The following is a 16,567-nucleotide window of genomic DNA, read 5'->3' on the forward strand; positions in this document are numbered from 1 at the left end:
AGTCTCTAAATGTGTTAACCTTGCTTTTTAATCTCCTTAGTTCTACTTCTGGTTCTGCTACCATTCTTGTTAATTGAAATATGTCAACCTGGAACATGTGCTTAAAAGCTCATGCTGAGAAAGGCTTGGGCTACACTGGGATCCTGAACATTCAGTGTAGTCAAGGACCAGCTAATAAAGACTTTCTATTGGCTTAAACCCATGTCTGAGCTGTCTTCACTGGTGAATACACATGGTGAGATACTGTCTCAAAATAAATTAATGTGCATGTATATCTTAAAATTTCTGTTCTTTTTTATGTTCCGTTCCTTAAAAGCAATATCCCAGTGAGAGTTTGCATCTCAAGCCCACCTGCCTTACTTCTGAAAATGATCTAATTAACTGCAGTCTAAACTGTCTTTGATTGAGTAGCACAAAGCACCCACTGTCCCAAGCTCTGGGAACATGCGAGTGGAGATGGTAGCATGTCAGCCTTCTTGAAAGCTCACCTTTCTGGAGCAGAAAGCACGTACCCTCTGGGGCAGGATGTACCCAGCCAGCTGTTCCAGCTGCGGGCCACCAGTAGTTCCTGCTTAAGTCCCTCTCTGGGTTTCTTCTCCAGGGATGGGGTAGGGAGCACACATTCAAAAGAGATGGTGGGTAGGAAATGAGATGCCAAGCCCCTTTCTTCTCACCTCAGTTTAGGGTGATCCCAAACCACCCCAGAACTTCTCAGGGAGTGGCAGAGGCTTTGAAATTATCAGCCCTCAGCTGGCCTCTTCTCTAGCCACTGGTGCCTCTCCAGGCCCTCACAGGTATTGGTCCCACTCAGTACCCCCACACAAAGCCCTGTGGAACTCATCCCAGTCTGTGACAGATAATCTGCCAGAAGCAGATAATATGATGCGGACCACACATGGACTGCCTCACTATGATCTCTACTATTTCAACCTACATAGCTTCCATCACTATAAATACAGCCAGCAGAGAGGGGGTTTCTTGCTGGAGTGTGAGTTCTCTACACTCTGTAACCAGACTGTGTGGTGTCCTCAGCAATAGGGTCTTGGTGTCCCTCCCTAGGGGGCAGCCAGTGAATTTAGGTCGTCTTGCTCCTGTGGCAAGCACTTCAGCTGAGCTATCGCCTCAGTTCTGCATCCATTAATTTCATCTTAAATTACAGCTTGTGAAGCTGGTGCCCGCCATGCATCTCTTTCTCAGTTCACAGATGCAGGGTGAGAGCCTGGGGCCATCACTTGCTCCATGCCTGTGGTCACCTTACAGCTGTGGGTGGGAGACTGGTGCTGGATGTGTCTTATCTAATGAGACCAAGATGGGCCCCTCAGGACTTCTCTGAGAACCGGATAAATATATTAGGGAAGGCTGTGAATTCAATTGAACTAACTCAAGTTTTATGCCATTTAATTTTAATAGGAGATGATTAGCTCATAAATAAGACTTTTAATGAGTTGGGATGCAGATGTGTGAGAGCCAACATTGAACTGAAGACATTATTTCAACACCATTTAATCTGATTCATCTCAAGGAGAATAGAGAAGGCATTTTTAGTGACCATCGAGGCAGCTGATTGGAATTCTAATAAACCGGGTATCTTAATCAGTGTTCCATTGCTGTGAAGAGTCACCACGAACAAGACAACTCTTATAACAGAAAGCTTGTAGCTGGGGCTGGCTTACAGTTTCAGAGAGTTAGTCCATTATTATGGAGGGGAGCATGGAGGTGCACAGGAAGGCATGGTACTGGGGTAGTAGTTACATCCTGACATCCTGATCCACAGAGGCTGGGGTGAGGGAGACAGACAAAAAGACAAATTCTCTCTCTCTCTCTCTCTCTCTCTCTCTCTCTCTCTCTCTCTCTCTCTCTCTCTCTCTCTCTCTCTCTCTCACACACACACACACACACACGACTGTCAGACAAACAGCCAGATAGACAGATTGACAGACAGCCAGACACAGAGAGAGTCAGAGAGAAAGAGACAGGGAGACAGAGAGATTGGGCCTAGTGTGGGCTGTAGAAACCTCAAAGCCCACCACTAGTGACACATCTCCTCCAATGATAAATCTACTCCAACAAGGCTACATCCCCTAATCCTTCCAAACAGCTTATCAACTGGGGACCAAGAATGCAACTATGTGAGTTTGTGGGGTCATTGTTACTCAAACCCCCAAACTGGGTCTGGGAGAGTGGAATTCCTCCCTATTAAATAGTGGCCACATTGTCAGCATCTCTGAGGCAGCAGGTGAAAGTTCTGCCATCACAGGTATTAATGCTTCCCTTTATCTGGCATTAATGTCCCAGGAGCCAGAAGCAGATAACATGACGCGGACCACACATGGGCTGCCCCACTGTGATTTCTACTATTTCACTCCCTCACCAGCTCACAGGCTCGGGGAGGCAGGAGTTGAGCTCTTTGGGGCTTTTGTCACTCCATCTGGCTCAACATGTTTGAGTGACAAAGAGGTTTAAGACATACGCACTTCATGGAATAATGTTATTGTATCGGCTCCTCCTTCTGCATCAAGACATGATACTTGAAGAAGACGTGAGAAGGGTTGCTTCAAACCAGGTGCTGCCAGCACCATGGCTAACTCCGACACGGAGTCCTCAGGCACCTGCTGAAGTTCAGTGGGGTCAGGCTCAGCCTCTCATGACCACCAGACACTGGAAGTACCAGGTTCCCTGAAAGCCTGGTTCTGCTGAGAAGCACGCTGCACACAGCTCAGATGTCTTCTATACAGAAGCCAGTGTCTCGGGCTTTGGAGTGAAAGTCGGGCTCCTGCCTTTGTTGGGCTCCAGGCTGGTAGGCAGGAAGACAAAACCAAATGAGTGCTAGCGAGAGCTATGGAGAAGGGCAGAGTAAAGACAGGGTTTGTGTGTTGGGGACACACTAGCAGTCTTGATAAGACTCCCTAGGGCAGTGGTTCTCAACCGTCCCTTCAATACAGTTCCTCAAGCTGTGGTGACCCCCCCAAACATAAAATTATTACATTCCTATTTCTTAACTGTAATTTTGCTACTGTTATGAATTGTTATGTAAATATCTGGGTTTTCCAATGGTCTTAGGCAACACCTGTGAAAGGGTCATTCCACCCCCCAAGAGGGGGTCGCGACCCATAGGTTGAGAACCGCTGCCCTAGGAGAAATCAGACTATCGGAGAAAGCCCAGAGGAAGGCAGGTGCCAGTCATGGTGAAGCGTAGATGCTCTTTTAGAAGAGACAACCAGGGTAAGGGCTGACTCCAAGAGGGGCACAGGGTAAGGGGAGATGGAGAATCAGGGACTCAGATTGCCTAAGAAGGCATAAGGAATTGGGCATTCCTATGTGGGGATTAGGACCCTATCAAGGGGCTTTGGCCAATAGAAATCATGTGGTTTATATGCATGAAGAATAAGCTGGACAGTAGGAGGGACAGGGCAGGGAAGACCATGGAGTGAGCTAGGTGAGCAGAGTAGTCTCTCTCTCTCTCTCTCTCTCTCTCTCTGTGTGTGTGTGTGTGTGTGTGTGTGTGTGTGTGTGTAATTTGGACCAGGATGACAGAGTGGACATCCTGAGAAATAGGGGAATCTGGGAGCAGTGTTTTCATTTCTTTTTTTAATATGTTTCTTGCTAATATTTGTATTTGAACATTTAGTAGTTGATTGTTTGAATGTATTTCCTACACTGTTAGTCTTTATTTAATAGGCTAATTTTAGAGCAATTTCAGATTCGCAGCAAAAGTTGAGCAGAAGGGTACAAAGCGTTCCCATCAGCCCCCCTTCACCAAGGCTTGCACAGCCTCCCAGACTGTCATGTCTGCCACCAGAGTGGTGCATTTGCTATACTTGATGAACTTGCCTTGACAGGTCCTTATCACTCTTGAGTCCACAGCTCAAAGCTCAGTGAGTTTGGAGCAATGCACCCCAGCACATGTCCACCATTTGAATGCCATTGCGCTAAAATCCTCGGCTTGCCACCTTCCTTGCCCCAGGAAGCCATCTGTCATTTTATCACATTCCTGCTACAGTTTGAACTTTTCCTGAATGCTAAGTAGTTGGAGTCCCACAAGTCGCAAGTGGAATGACCCCTTCACAGCTGTCACCTAAGACCACTGGAAAACACAAACGTTTACATTACGATTCACAACAGTAGCATAGTATGGGGCCTTTTGAGATTGGCTTCATGTAAGATTCTCATATGCTTGTTTGTGCTTACACGGTTCATTTCTTATTCCGCTAAATAATATTCTACTGCCTGTACATGCTATGACTTATTTATCCATCTCCCTACTGAAGGATATGTCGGTGGCTTCAGCGTTTGGGCAAATTAGGATTCTGGATATTCTTTGAAGGTAAAGTTGATCATCTTCCCCAGATTTGGGTGTTTCCTTTACCCAAAGTATTTGGTCAGTGCAACTGAAGAGTGGAACTCTCGTTTCCTCTTGTACGAGGGCAGTGGGGGGAGGCAGCACAGCCTGGGGGGAGGCAGCAGCTGTCACTGTAAGAGTCTCAGCTGTGTGCCAGGCAGGGTGCATGTGCTATGGGTACAGCCCCGGTGGCTGGTGCTGTGAACATTCTCATTTTACAAACAGACAAGGTGAGTTGCCCACTTGCTCAAGGCCATGTGAATCTGTTCATGCCTGGCTCCCGAGAGCATAAATATTATACAGAAACTGGGTTCGCATGAATCAGCTCCTCAAACATGAGGCATTCACCATGCTGGCAGAACTAATGCTTGAGGGTATATAAGGCCTGAAATCAGGCTCCAAAGTGAGCCACTGTTAAGGATGAATTAATATCCCCCTCCTATTAATAATAGGCGACTGCAGTCAGCTGGCCTTTTAGCTGGTGCTGCCAACAGCACGTGTGTACTCTTATCCCCAGGAAACGCCCAGTGCACAGTGGGTGTTCCATCCACACAGCCACCAGTCTGGAAGGTGCCTAACACTCTCAAATTGCTTAGAGAAAAGCTGCTTAGAATCTGAAATCTCCTGAACACTTCCCCTACTGATTCAACTACAAGAAATTCTTCTGTGAGTCCTTTGAATATGTACAAAGTCCACATCACCACGGCCACCTCCATCAGCAGCTGTCAAGAGACATGGCATTTTCTCTCTGTTTGAGGGACATAAGAAAAATCAGCAATGCCACAAGTTTTTATAGAACCAGATGTGTTTAACTCAATGCATCCTCCTCTTATCTGAGGTCTCTGTGTGTTTATGTATGCTTATGATTATAAAAACATTTACCTTATGAGGCTAGAAAGATGGCTTAGCAGTTAAGAACATTTGCTGCTCCTGCAGAAGACCTGGATTTGGGTCCCAGAACCCACAGGGAAGCTCAGTACCACCTGTAAACCCAACTCCAAGGGGGATCTGATTCCCTCTTCTGGGTGGCACCAGGCATGCACATGGTGCATACAGGTGAAATATCCATACATAGAAAATAAATATAATCATTTTTAAATTAATTTTTACTGCAAATTGATCATAAAAATCTCAAGACAGCTGGGTGGTGGTGGCGCACTCCATTAATCCCAGCACTTGGGAGGCAAAGGCAGGCAGATCTCTGTGAGTTCGAGGCCAGCCTGGTCTACAAGAGCTAGTTCCAGGACAGGCTCCAAAGCCACAGAGAAACCCTGTCTTGAACAACCAAAAAAGAAAAAAAAAAAAAAAAAACTCCAGACACAGCTGGTCTAAATGAGCATATTCAGCAAAATGATAGTTTGAAGAATCCGTGTTAGTGTCTCCTTTTCTCGACTGTTACTTTACTGACAGTAAAATATAGTAACGTATGAACCCCATTTTCCTGGTATCATAAATGTTACATGATCGGTGTAAACTCAGACATGTGTAAGCCTTACATGTGGGCAGGAACACACATGTGAAATAATCTACCATTAAACTGGGCCATTCTTCTTGCCACACAAGGCATGCACCAGTTGCCCAGCCATGAACTGCCGTGATACAAAACCACACCCTCCAGGACAGGCTCCAAAGCTACAGAGTAACCCTGTCTCGAAGAAACACACACACACACACACACACACACACACACAGCCCCCCCACACCTTCCTTCACAGCTGGAAAGAACATAGCTGGAGCTCTGCCAGGTGCACTCTGCAGAAGTGGGGTGTAAATTTAATACGCCAGGCTTTTTTTGCATTGCTGAAGGAATTAAATAGAAGGGATAATGCATTTGCTGTCCCACATCTTCCTGCTCCCACTTCATTTGCCAGCACCTCAAGCCAGGATGGGAAGTGTGGCAGGCCATGCTAGCCCACACTTTGACTGAAACATATCAAATATGGTTGGCTTCTGAAGTACCCTAGTTATAAGCCAAACATCACATCCACAAAACTCTCCATTTCTCCATGTCAAGCTGCCGCTGATTGCAATCCATTTTCTGATTTGTAAAGTTAAAAAAAAAAAAAAGAAGATACAGTTAACACCGAGGTGCCAGCATTTACCAACCTCAGAAGAAAGGGCATTTCTGGGCTCGCAATATCTGCTTCCCTCAAACCACGCAGAGTAGGCCACTGGGTGCTTTTAAACAAGGAGAGAGAGAGCTGGCAGCTGCTTTCCAGGTGCCTTAAGGACGGGTCTCCTGGGAAGTCCGCTCGGCTGTGGAAGCACAGTGTCAGGCTAGGTGGCATACACCAAGCTTCACAGGAGGGCTCCTGACTGACTTGTCATGTAAAAATCAATTTCACGCTGGTTAAAGCAGACACCAGAACCTTCCATACACATGGTATGGGAGTTTCCATGTAGGCTGTAACCAGACTGGAAGATTTAAAATTTCTTAGCAAAGTTATAGAGTAAGCAGTCAGAAGCTAAATATTGAAGAGTCTATACATGTCTCACACACACACACACACACACACACACACACACACACACACACACACATCACTACCAGTGTCCTATAATGCATGGAGAATTAACCAAGGAGACAGAGTCACAGGCAGGTCTCTTCTGACCCTCATTACTGAAGGCTTTGCAAAACTCTCCAATCTGCCCATCCATCCCAAGTTATAGAGGGCACCCAGGGGTCTCCACCTCTCCACTCCTCCAGGAAAGTGCCTGTTTGGGGAAGTTTGGGGCCATTCTATTAGTCAACTTTTTGTCCTCATAACAACATACCCGAGACAATCAAGTTACAAAGAAAAGAGGTTGACTTGGGGCTGCAGTTTTGGAAGCTTAAGCGCGCGTTTATTTGGCCCCATTGATCAAGCCTGAGGTGATGCTAGCACATTACAGAGAATGTGGGAGGCAAAGCAAAGACAGAGGACAGAGCCTAACGGCCTAAGCGTCTCCTACAAGGCCCTCCCTCCTGCAGGTTACCCTACCTACCAATAATGCCAGTCTGGGAACCACGCCTTTACAAACTCTCCTCTTCTTCTCTCCTCTCCTCTCCTCCCCTCCCCTCCCCTCCCCTCCCCTCCCCTCCCCTCCCCTCCCCCCCCCCCCCCTCCTCTCTCTCTCTCTCTCTCTCTCTCTCTCTCTCTCTCTCTCTCTCTCTCTCTCTCTCTCTCTCTCTCTCTCTCTCTCTCTCTCTCTGCCCAGCCAAGGTGGCTTTAAGCTTTCTACATAGCTAAGTGTAGTGGTTTGAAGGACGATGAGACCCATAATAGGCTCAAATGCTTGAATACTTGGTTCCCCACCCCACCCCCACCCCCACCCCCACTGGTAAACTGTCAGGGACGGATTAGGAGGTGTGGCCCAGTTAAGAAAAACCTGCCGCTAGGGGTGGGCTCTCGCCTCCCAGTGCTCTGCCCCCTGCTGGCTGTTTTGTGAGATGTGTGAGCTTTCAGCTCCACCATCATGGACTCTAACCCTCTGGAACTGTAATCCTAATGGAATGCTTTTTTTTTTTTTTTTTTAATAAACCACCTTGGTTATGGTGTTTTGTTACAGCAATAGAAATCTTAATTGATTAAACCAAAGATGACCTTGAACCCCTGATCCCCCTGCCCCCCTGCATCCTTTTCCTGAGGTGGAAAAGCAAGATGCTGGCAAGCGGAGAAGCAAAGACAAGCAGAACTAAACCAGCAAGGAACTGACTGCCCAATGCCAGGGAAATGCTTCCTGGAGCTTCAACTTCTTTCCCGCGAGTTACTCCCGAGTCTTCTCAGTCAGACAGTAAAAGGCATTAATCTAGTTTGAACTGGATTTCTGCTTTGTGGCAACAAAAGTCTTAAACACATCAATAAATAGGAAATTTGAAGTAAAGTTTACAACAGTCATTCAAGGGGTGAGGAGTCCTCTCTTCTTTGTCTTATACTGTACCGCATTTAATATTTAGACTGTATTAAATATATGTACATTTAGAAAAGCTAAATATAAGGGGACAAGAAAGGACTGCATGCCATGAACGGAAGTTATGAAAGAAGATGGAAAGGTAATTGTTTCTCTAGTTCTAATTCTTCGTGGGCTTTCTGCCTGCCGGTGGATACGTGCATAAAACCATTCAATACTGAAAATGTGAAACTTCCTTTGAAGCTCCACAGCCCCCATTCTGAATACCATTTCAAACAGTATAGGTGCTCTCTTAGTCGTGTGACTTAGAGTCTGGTTAGTCTGGGGGTGGGATGTTTTTATTTATCTGAAAGTTCTTTGAAACAATAAAACAATTTTTTAAATGAGGGGGGATGATGGGGAGTCAGCTGATACCAGTCACCTGGAGTCACTGAGCAAACACAGCTGCCAGCTCTCAGCTCCCTGGCTCCTCCACATGACAGGACTCAGCTCCAGGTGTGTGTCTACTTGATTTCCCCCTTTCCACTCTTCTCGGGTTTCTGCACGAGACCCTGCATACCTCTGCTGGATTACCCGGTACTGTGCACTTGGTTTCTTGTCCACCTTTCCCAAACATGCCACAGAGAGTGAATTCCAGGTCCGAGGAACAGCTCAGGGGCAGGACACTCTCACAGCAGTGAGAGATTGTGGTTTCAGGTTTGATCCTGAGCTCTGGGATACATGTAGACAAACTCTACTGCTGAGTAAATTGAGCAAGCTTGGTCAAAGTCCATGTTGTTGTTGTTGGCTTGAAGAGCATCCAGCTAGTCCTATAAATTCACTTATCCCGAACTGCACAAGCAATGGGAGGCTCCTGAAATTTGTCCCAGTGGCTTGATCTGTCTTTTTTTAAAATTGCTTTTTTGCATACAATATGCAATTGTTTATTTATCTACCTATTTATTTATTTTTGATTTTTCAAGACAGTGTTTCTCTGTAGCTTTGGAGCCTGTCCTGGAACTGGCCTCAAACTCACAGAGATTTGCCTGCCTCTGCCTCTCGAGTGCTGGGATTAAAAGCATGTACCACCACCAACCAGCACCATTTTCCATTTTTAAAAATAAAAAGGTAAACCGGGCGGTGGTGGTGCACGCCTTTAATCCCAGCACTCGGGAGGCAGAGGCAGACGGATCTCTGTGAGTTCGAGGCCAGCCTGGTCTACAAGAGCTAGTTCCAGGAGAGGCTCTAAAAAAGCTGCAGAGAAACCCTGTCTCGAAAAACAAAAAATAAAATAAAATAAAAAGGTGTTTATTTTACAAGTGTTTGTCTACAAGTAGAATGTGTACCTTGGGCATGTAATGCTCGAGGAGGCCAGAAGAGGGTGCCATATTCCCCAAACTGGGGTTACAGATGGTTATGAGCCACCTTATACATGTCTAGAACTGAACCCTGGTCTTCTGCAAGAGCAGCCAGTGCACTTAACCACTGAGGCACCTCTCCAACCCCACATTGCTCTGCTTATCAGGTTTCTGCTCATCACACAGAGATTAAAGGAGAGATGAGAAGCCCTTTACTGCAGCACTTGCTACCTGGGATGCTATTGATTTTTATCTGATAACTAGACTATGTTGTGCCCTTGAGTGTAAAGACTACATCTTACTGAATTTGTCCATGCAGGCTTTAACACAGTCCTTGGCACAACAGGCACCTGATGTGTCCTTATACAAATGACTAAACTCAGCAGGGTGGTGGTGGTGCATGCCTTTAATCCCAGCACTCGGGAGGCAGAGGCAGGCGGATCTCTGTGAGTTTGAGGCCAGCCTGGTCTACAAGAGCTAGTTCCAGGACAGGCTCCAAAGCTACAGAGAAATCCAGTCTCAAAAAACAAACAAACAAACAAAAACAAAAAACAAAACAAAAAAGAACTAAACTCCACAGGGGTCCTCACTTCTCAAAGTGTGGTGGCAGCAGCAGTAGCAGCGTTGGGAACTGATGCTGGGACTCCCTCCCCAGAACTGATGCTTTCTAAGTTAAGTTTCAAAAGTGTTGCTGCAGAGAATATAGGACCCAGAAAAAGTCTGGGGGCCTTCTGGGGGACATGACAGAGATACAACACAAACAAAACAACTCTACTGTGGCCCAAGGCAGAATCAATCCGTCCAGGGAGAGTTCGGAAGCAGTGTGAGGTCTCAGACTAGATGGAATAGTTGGTGAGGCAGAGGGAAGGGGACGGATACCAGAAGTGCAGGTGAGAGATGAGGAGTTGAAGTGGAGGGTCTTGGCAGCAGGAGAGCTGGAGCCATCCTGCAAAGCCAGCAGCTGATGGGTGTGAATAGAAGAGAATTTAGGGGATGAGAGGGCTAAAGCTGGGAGCAGGAATTTCCGTGAGAATCAGGGGAGGCAGAGGAACCAGGTGATGCCCTATATGAAGGGTCCTCAGGATCCTTTGCAGGGCACATTTAGGTCACACGGAAATGTGACATCTCCCACCTTTAAGCTGGAGATCGTGTTTAAATTTAAGTTTTGATCCCGTTCCGGGATGAGAGTCGCAGGTCCACCCTTGTAAGGCAGACAACCTTCAGGATCTTAGTCCTAGACTCCACGGATGTGGTCATGGAAATAATAAATTAACAGTGTCACTTTGGTATTTAAATGAATATTGGGTTTGGGCCAGCGCCTGCAGGAAGCTTTTGCAAGAAAGCCCTAAATGATTTCCACTCGCAAACAGTTCCAGGAGTGCTTAATAAGAAAACTGGGCGATGATAACGGCGATCCAAGGAGAGGCAGCTTCCATCCGGTTAAGCGAACGTCCCCAGAGAACAATAATACCGAGTTTGCAGAGTGGCCAGTTGCAGCTTGCTACTGTAAGGCTCCTCCGCCACAAGCTGCTCACCCCGCTTCCCTCCTGCACATCCCGAAAACCCTATCGCCCTTTGTAATTTTTTTGGTCCTGAACCCAGTAGTTTAGGGAAAAGCATGATGAGGCCGAGCCCTGGTGGCTAGGACTCCTCAGGAAAGTCACAGGAACCAAGTAGGACTCCAGGCTTTCCTCTAGGAGCGGGTGCAGAGCGGGTCTCCGCATAACTGCTGCAGGCGGGCGTCCACGGTGGCGGGCTCCAGCCCCACGCGCAGCTGCGACCTGTGGGGGCGCGCGCGGCCTCCTGGGGTTCCCGCGGATGCGCGCCGGGCAGGGAGCGCGCAGGGCGGAGAGCCGGGCGCGAGCGCCGCCGCTCACCTGCCGCGGGCGCCACCGCGGACGTGCCACGCGGGTGGCCCGCGCTCTTCGGCAGCACCGGTGGAGCCCCCCTCGGCCTGGGCGTGCCAAGGTGACCCCCGATGAACCCCTGCCCCGCAGGCTGCGCATCCCCGCTGCTAGGGAAGCGGCCAAATGCATGCACATCCTTCTCTCTGTCTGTCTGTCCGGGCACCTTGGTGGTACACACCTACCTTTTGTGGCCCTTGCTCTCTGAGCCGTGCACACGGGGAGAGGCTGGGACACCCCCCACCTCTTTGTTTGGGTCCGGAGGTGTGTTTGGGGGTATGCACGCGCGTGGGGGATGTTTGGGAAGGGTGGGAGTTCGAGGCCCTTAAAATATTCTACCTTCCTGCAGACTTGTAGCTGCTGGGCGGTGCTCTCAGCTGCCCAGATGTCAAACAGTTGTTGCTTTTTGGCATACGAGATGCAATTAGACAATATCGGTTCTCAGCGTTTTGGCGAGGGCGCTTGTGCCGCCTCGGGAGTCCTGTGCCCTGTTTTCCTAGATGACAAACGGCGGTTCGGTTGTGGGGTTTAATCCATGCAGACTTCAGCTTTTATTTCTAATTCCTGAAGCTCGTGGCAGTTTCGACACTGGTGTTCTGAGCCCAGGACTGTCATGTCTGTTTCTGTGTGTTTTGCATGATCTTGGATTGGCACCCTACCGTACCCAAACATTAAAAAGCCTGTCTTTCCGTTGAAGAGGAAGGGGTTAAAATGAACGAAGACCCGAAGGTCAATTTAAGCGGGCTGTCTCGGGATTGTATAGATGCCAGTGCTCCGGAGAACATCTCAGCCGCTGTCCCCTCCCAGGGCCCTGTGGCGGAGTCAAAACCTGAGCTCGCTGTCAACCCCTGGGACATTGTCTTGTGCAGCTCAGGAACCCTCATCTGCTGTGAGAATGCCATTGTGGTCCTTATCATCTTCCACAGCCCCAGCCTGCGAGCCCCCATGTTCTTGCTGATAGGCAGCCTGGCTCTGGCAGACTTGCTGGCTGGCCTGGGACTCATCATCAATTTTATTTTTGCATACCTGCTTCAGTCAGAAGCCACCAAGCTGGTCACAATTGGACTCATTGTCGCCTCTTTCTCTGCCTCTGTCTGCAGTTTGCTGGCTATCACTGTGGACCGCTACCTCTCGCTGTATTATGCCCTGACGTACCACTCTGAGAGGACCGTCACATTTACCTATGTCATGCTGGTTATGCTCTGGGGGACCTCCATCTGCCTGGGGCTGCTGCCCGTCATGGGCTGGAACTGCCTGAGGGACGAGTCCACCTGCAGCGTGGTCAGACCTCTCACTAAGAACAACGCTGCGATCCTCTCCATCTCTTTCCTCTTCATGTTTGCACTGATGCTTCAGCTCTACATCCAGATCTGTAAGATTGTGATGAGGCATGCCCACCAGATAGCCCTGCAGCACCACTTCCTGGCCACGTCGCACTACGTGACTACTCGGAAAGGGGTCTCAACCCTGGCTCTCATCCTGGGGACCTTTGCTGCCTGTTGGATGCCTTTCACACTCTACTCCTTGATCGCGGATTACACCTACCCCTCCATCTATACCTATGCCACCCTCCTGCCTGCCACCTACAATTCCATCATCAACCCTGTTATATACGCTTTCAGAAACCAAGAGATCCAGAAAGCCCTCTGCCTCATTTGCTGCGGATGCATCCCTTCCACGCTGTCCCAGAGAGCGCGGTCTCCTAGCGATGTGTAGGAGCCTTCCACCCGCAGGACACTGCTCTACCAAGCACCCCACTGTCCAGGATGACCAGTGCGTCCCTCTTCTTCAATTGTTTGCACTGGATTCTCACAAGCAGAAGTGATGACGTCAGTCAGATAGGCAATGACGGTGGAAATCATGTCATCAGTGTTAAAAAAAAATGACTTCTCTGTTCAGCATTATGTTGTTTGGTTTGGAAGTTAACGTTTATTATTATTTTTAACACTATTTTATTTAATAAGTTGTTTGTTTGGAGGGTGTAGTAGGGCCCCATGTGGCCATGAAATTATGAGCAAGTCCCAGGATTTTTAATCTAGACTTGAAAATAAATCAGAGTTTTTAAGGAATCTGGAGAAGGGATTACTATTTTTGGACTTTTTTTTTTTTTAAATCAAGGTAGATCTTCCACTCTGTATGTATCTAACAGGTTATGAACTTTTCCATATGACCAAAATAGTTTACATAATTACGTTTGGAAAGACTTGTTTTCAGGAACATGAACTCAGTAGTAAGTTATAAATAACAAAACCCCAAACAGCCACTGCTCGTGAGAACTACCTTGCAGTTTCTCTGTGTTATAGTTTGGTATGCATGGTTACTTGTGGTAGTTAGACCACTAATTGCAACATTGCCACGTGAAACCCAGAATTAAAAGAGTCATTTTTCAATACAGTTTTAATAGATTCTTTCCAAAATGAGTCTCAAAAAAAAAAACATTTTGAATTACATGTGAGGTAGCTCTGACTAGATATGCCATTGTAATTTTTAAAACTTCAGTCTGGTGGTTTTAAGAAAACAAAAGAGAAAACATTAATAGTATCTATCGAGAGTAGATTATATTTATTTTTAATATATTCTGAAAAATAAACGAGTCTGATGCTGTTAAGAAATATACAAACCTCACCTTTCATCTTTGTCTATGAATATATTGTTTTTCTTGCTTAAGATGAGTAGAATTAAGTATCATAAGCCAAATTTTTCTGGTTCCTATTGTTGGTGGTACATCTGAAGTGCATCTGAAGCAGGTGGTCCCCTATCTCAATGAGCAGGCCTGTGAAATGCCCAGTTAACATGACTGGTGTGTGCCATCTGTGATCTGTGTCCTGCGGGCTCATGAGAACAATGACCATGTGTTTGCTGGTGAAAAGTTTAACTTATTTTCACCAAAAGATACTATGAATGCAACAAGGGCTCTGTTACCTGTTTTCAGAGAGAAAATTATTACAAGAAGGGACTTGAAAAGCTCAACAAGGTCATTGTGCCTGAATGTCATTTTCCGTGAGAGCAGGCAGATGCAGACACAGACACCAGCCCTCTGTTTGTAATGGGCTCATTGCTATGTCTCTACAGGAAGTGGAAGGATTCCTGGATGGTGCATCAAGACCAGTATCCTTAGGGGGATCATTTGTTATAGGTCCCCCTCAAAGATTTGTCCCAGTCAGTATGCCCATGGTGGTTTTAGGACCAATCTACAAAGCCTGCATGCCAAAGCCATTCCCCCAAAGCTGCTTCTCAAGTCTCACAAGTGAGAATAAATCTTCTACCAGAATCTGCAACTCCTCTTTGAGGCTCTTTGCAGAAGCAAGTCAAGAAGTGGGGAGGAATTTTCAACCAATCCAGATGACAGCTTTAAAACATCTCTTTGGAATACCGGATATGCTTGGTAGAATGAACAGGTGGAGTCTGTTTATTTATTTACCTAAATATTTGATTTATTTTACTTACATATAGATGCATGTGTGTGCATCTGTGTGTGTGCAAGTGAGTGCAGGTGCCCAGAGAGGCCAGGAATATCCAGCTGGCCTGGAGCTGGAGTTACAGATAATTGTGATGGGAAAAGAACCTGCAAGAGCAGCCAGTGCTCCTTTTTTTTTTTTTTTTTTAAAAAAAAAGACATTTATTTATTCATTATGTATACAGTATTCTATCTGTGTGTATGCCTGAAGGCCAGAAGAGGGCACCAGACCTCATTACAGATGGGTGTGAGCCACCATGTGGTTGCTGGGAATTGAACTCAGGACCTCTGGAAGAGCAGGCAATGCTCTTAACCACTGAGCCGTCTCTCCAATAAGTTAGTTTATACGTGGGCATGGGAACCTTCACAATGAGTTCTTAAAGCGACAGACAATGTTTCATGGAAATGGAAGCTCTCATTTGCGTGTCTCTGGTAGGAATTACAGGAGGGCAGTACGTTCGCCTGGACCACGTGTGTTCTCAGCCGCACACGTGGCGTCTTACCAGCTTTTTAGAAGAAACTGTGGCCGCGAAAACACGCTGGTGGTGAAGAGACTGCAGCTGCAGAGAGAGGCGAAGAAACAGAGCGAGGCTACTGAGCTGGAGTGGGGGGCTCGAACTAACGACAGGCTTTCCTAGGCGGAGAGCCGGTCCCTTCCCTGCATAATGTTGTCTTTGATCCCTCACTCCACAGAAAGCTGCTCTTTAACAAGTCCCTGTCACAAAACCTGGGTTCTAGAATTAAGAGAACGCTTCCAATTTAAAATTACCTGGGGACCATTAGCCATTGTGGGTAAATGTTTTTGTACATAGTGAGTTGTGTGAAACGGTCCTATAAATATTTATTAAGCGGTTGTTTTAAAAGTTTTAAATTCATTTGTTTGTGTATGAGAGTATGTACATGTGTATGGGAGTGTGTGTATGTATATGTGTGTATATATATGTGTGTTTATGTGTGTACACGCATATGCATTTGTGTGTATATGTGTGTATGTATGTGCTTGTGTATATATGTGTGTGTGTATGTGTGTGTGTGTGTGTGTGTGTGTGTGTGTGTGTATACACCATGGTACAAGTATGGAAGTCAGAGGACAATCCGAAAGTTACTTCTCAGGTTTCTCTTTCTACATGTGGGTTCTGGTATTTAACTTGAGACATTAGGCTTGGTGGCAGGTGCCTTGTACCTGTTGAGCCATCTTACTGGCCCAGTGGTTGCTACTGACTCATGTTTTGGGAAAAAAAAAAAACAAAAACAAAACAAAAAAAAAAAAAAAAAAACGCCTGATTTTACTCGAGAGGTTTTTTCTTCGGTCTCATTTCCTACAAGATTTCTCTATATTTTGATAGGAATGCCGCTAAGAAACGGGCACCTATCTCAATATATGTATATGTGTAGAAGGCGATGAGTATATATTAGTCATATTTTGGGCCACTTTAGGACAGCAGAGAACAATTACAATTCCTGCTTCACCAAGTAATGTACAGTCTTGTCAGTAGAAATAGTTGTTATCTGTGAGACAGTTTAACTATTTTAGCAGACTCCTTCATTAGTCCGGAGTGTTTACCCAGATGGTGGCTCTCTGAGTTCTGTCTCGTTTTGGTTTTTGCCTTTCTTTATTTCAGTCAAGTCTACTTGGTTT

At 46.6% G+C, this 16,567-nt stretch overlaps 1 protein-coding gene across 1 annotated transcript; it reads left to right on the forward strand.

Moving 5' to 3' along the window:
• The first annotated feature begins 12,182 nt into the window (after nt 1-12,182).
• On the forward strand, nt 12,183-13,187 carry Gpr12 (G protein-coupled receptor 12). The gene has a single exon (XM_038346591.1). The coding sequence runs from the start codon at nt 12,183-12,185 to the stop codon at nt 13,185-13,187; it is 1,005 nt and encodes a 334-aa protein (XP_038202519.1).
• Nucleotides 13,188-16,567: the final 3,380 nt, after the last annotated feature.

Source organism: Arvicola amphibius, chromosome 10, assembly GCF_903992535.2.
Source record: "Arvicola amphibius chromosome 10, mArvAmp1.2, whole genome shotgun sequence".
NCBI classification, from domain to species: domain Eukaryota; kingdom Metazoa; phylum Chordata; class Mammalia; order Rodentia; family Cricetidae; genus Arvicola; species Arvicola amphibius.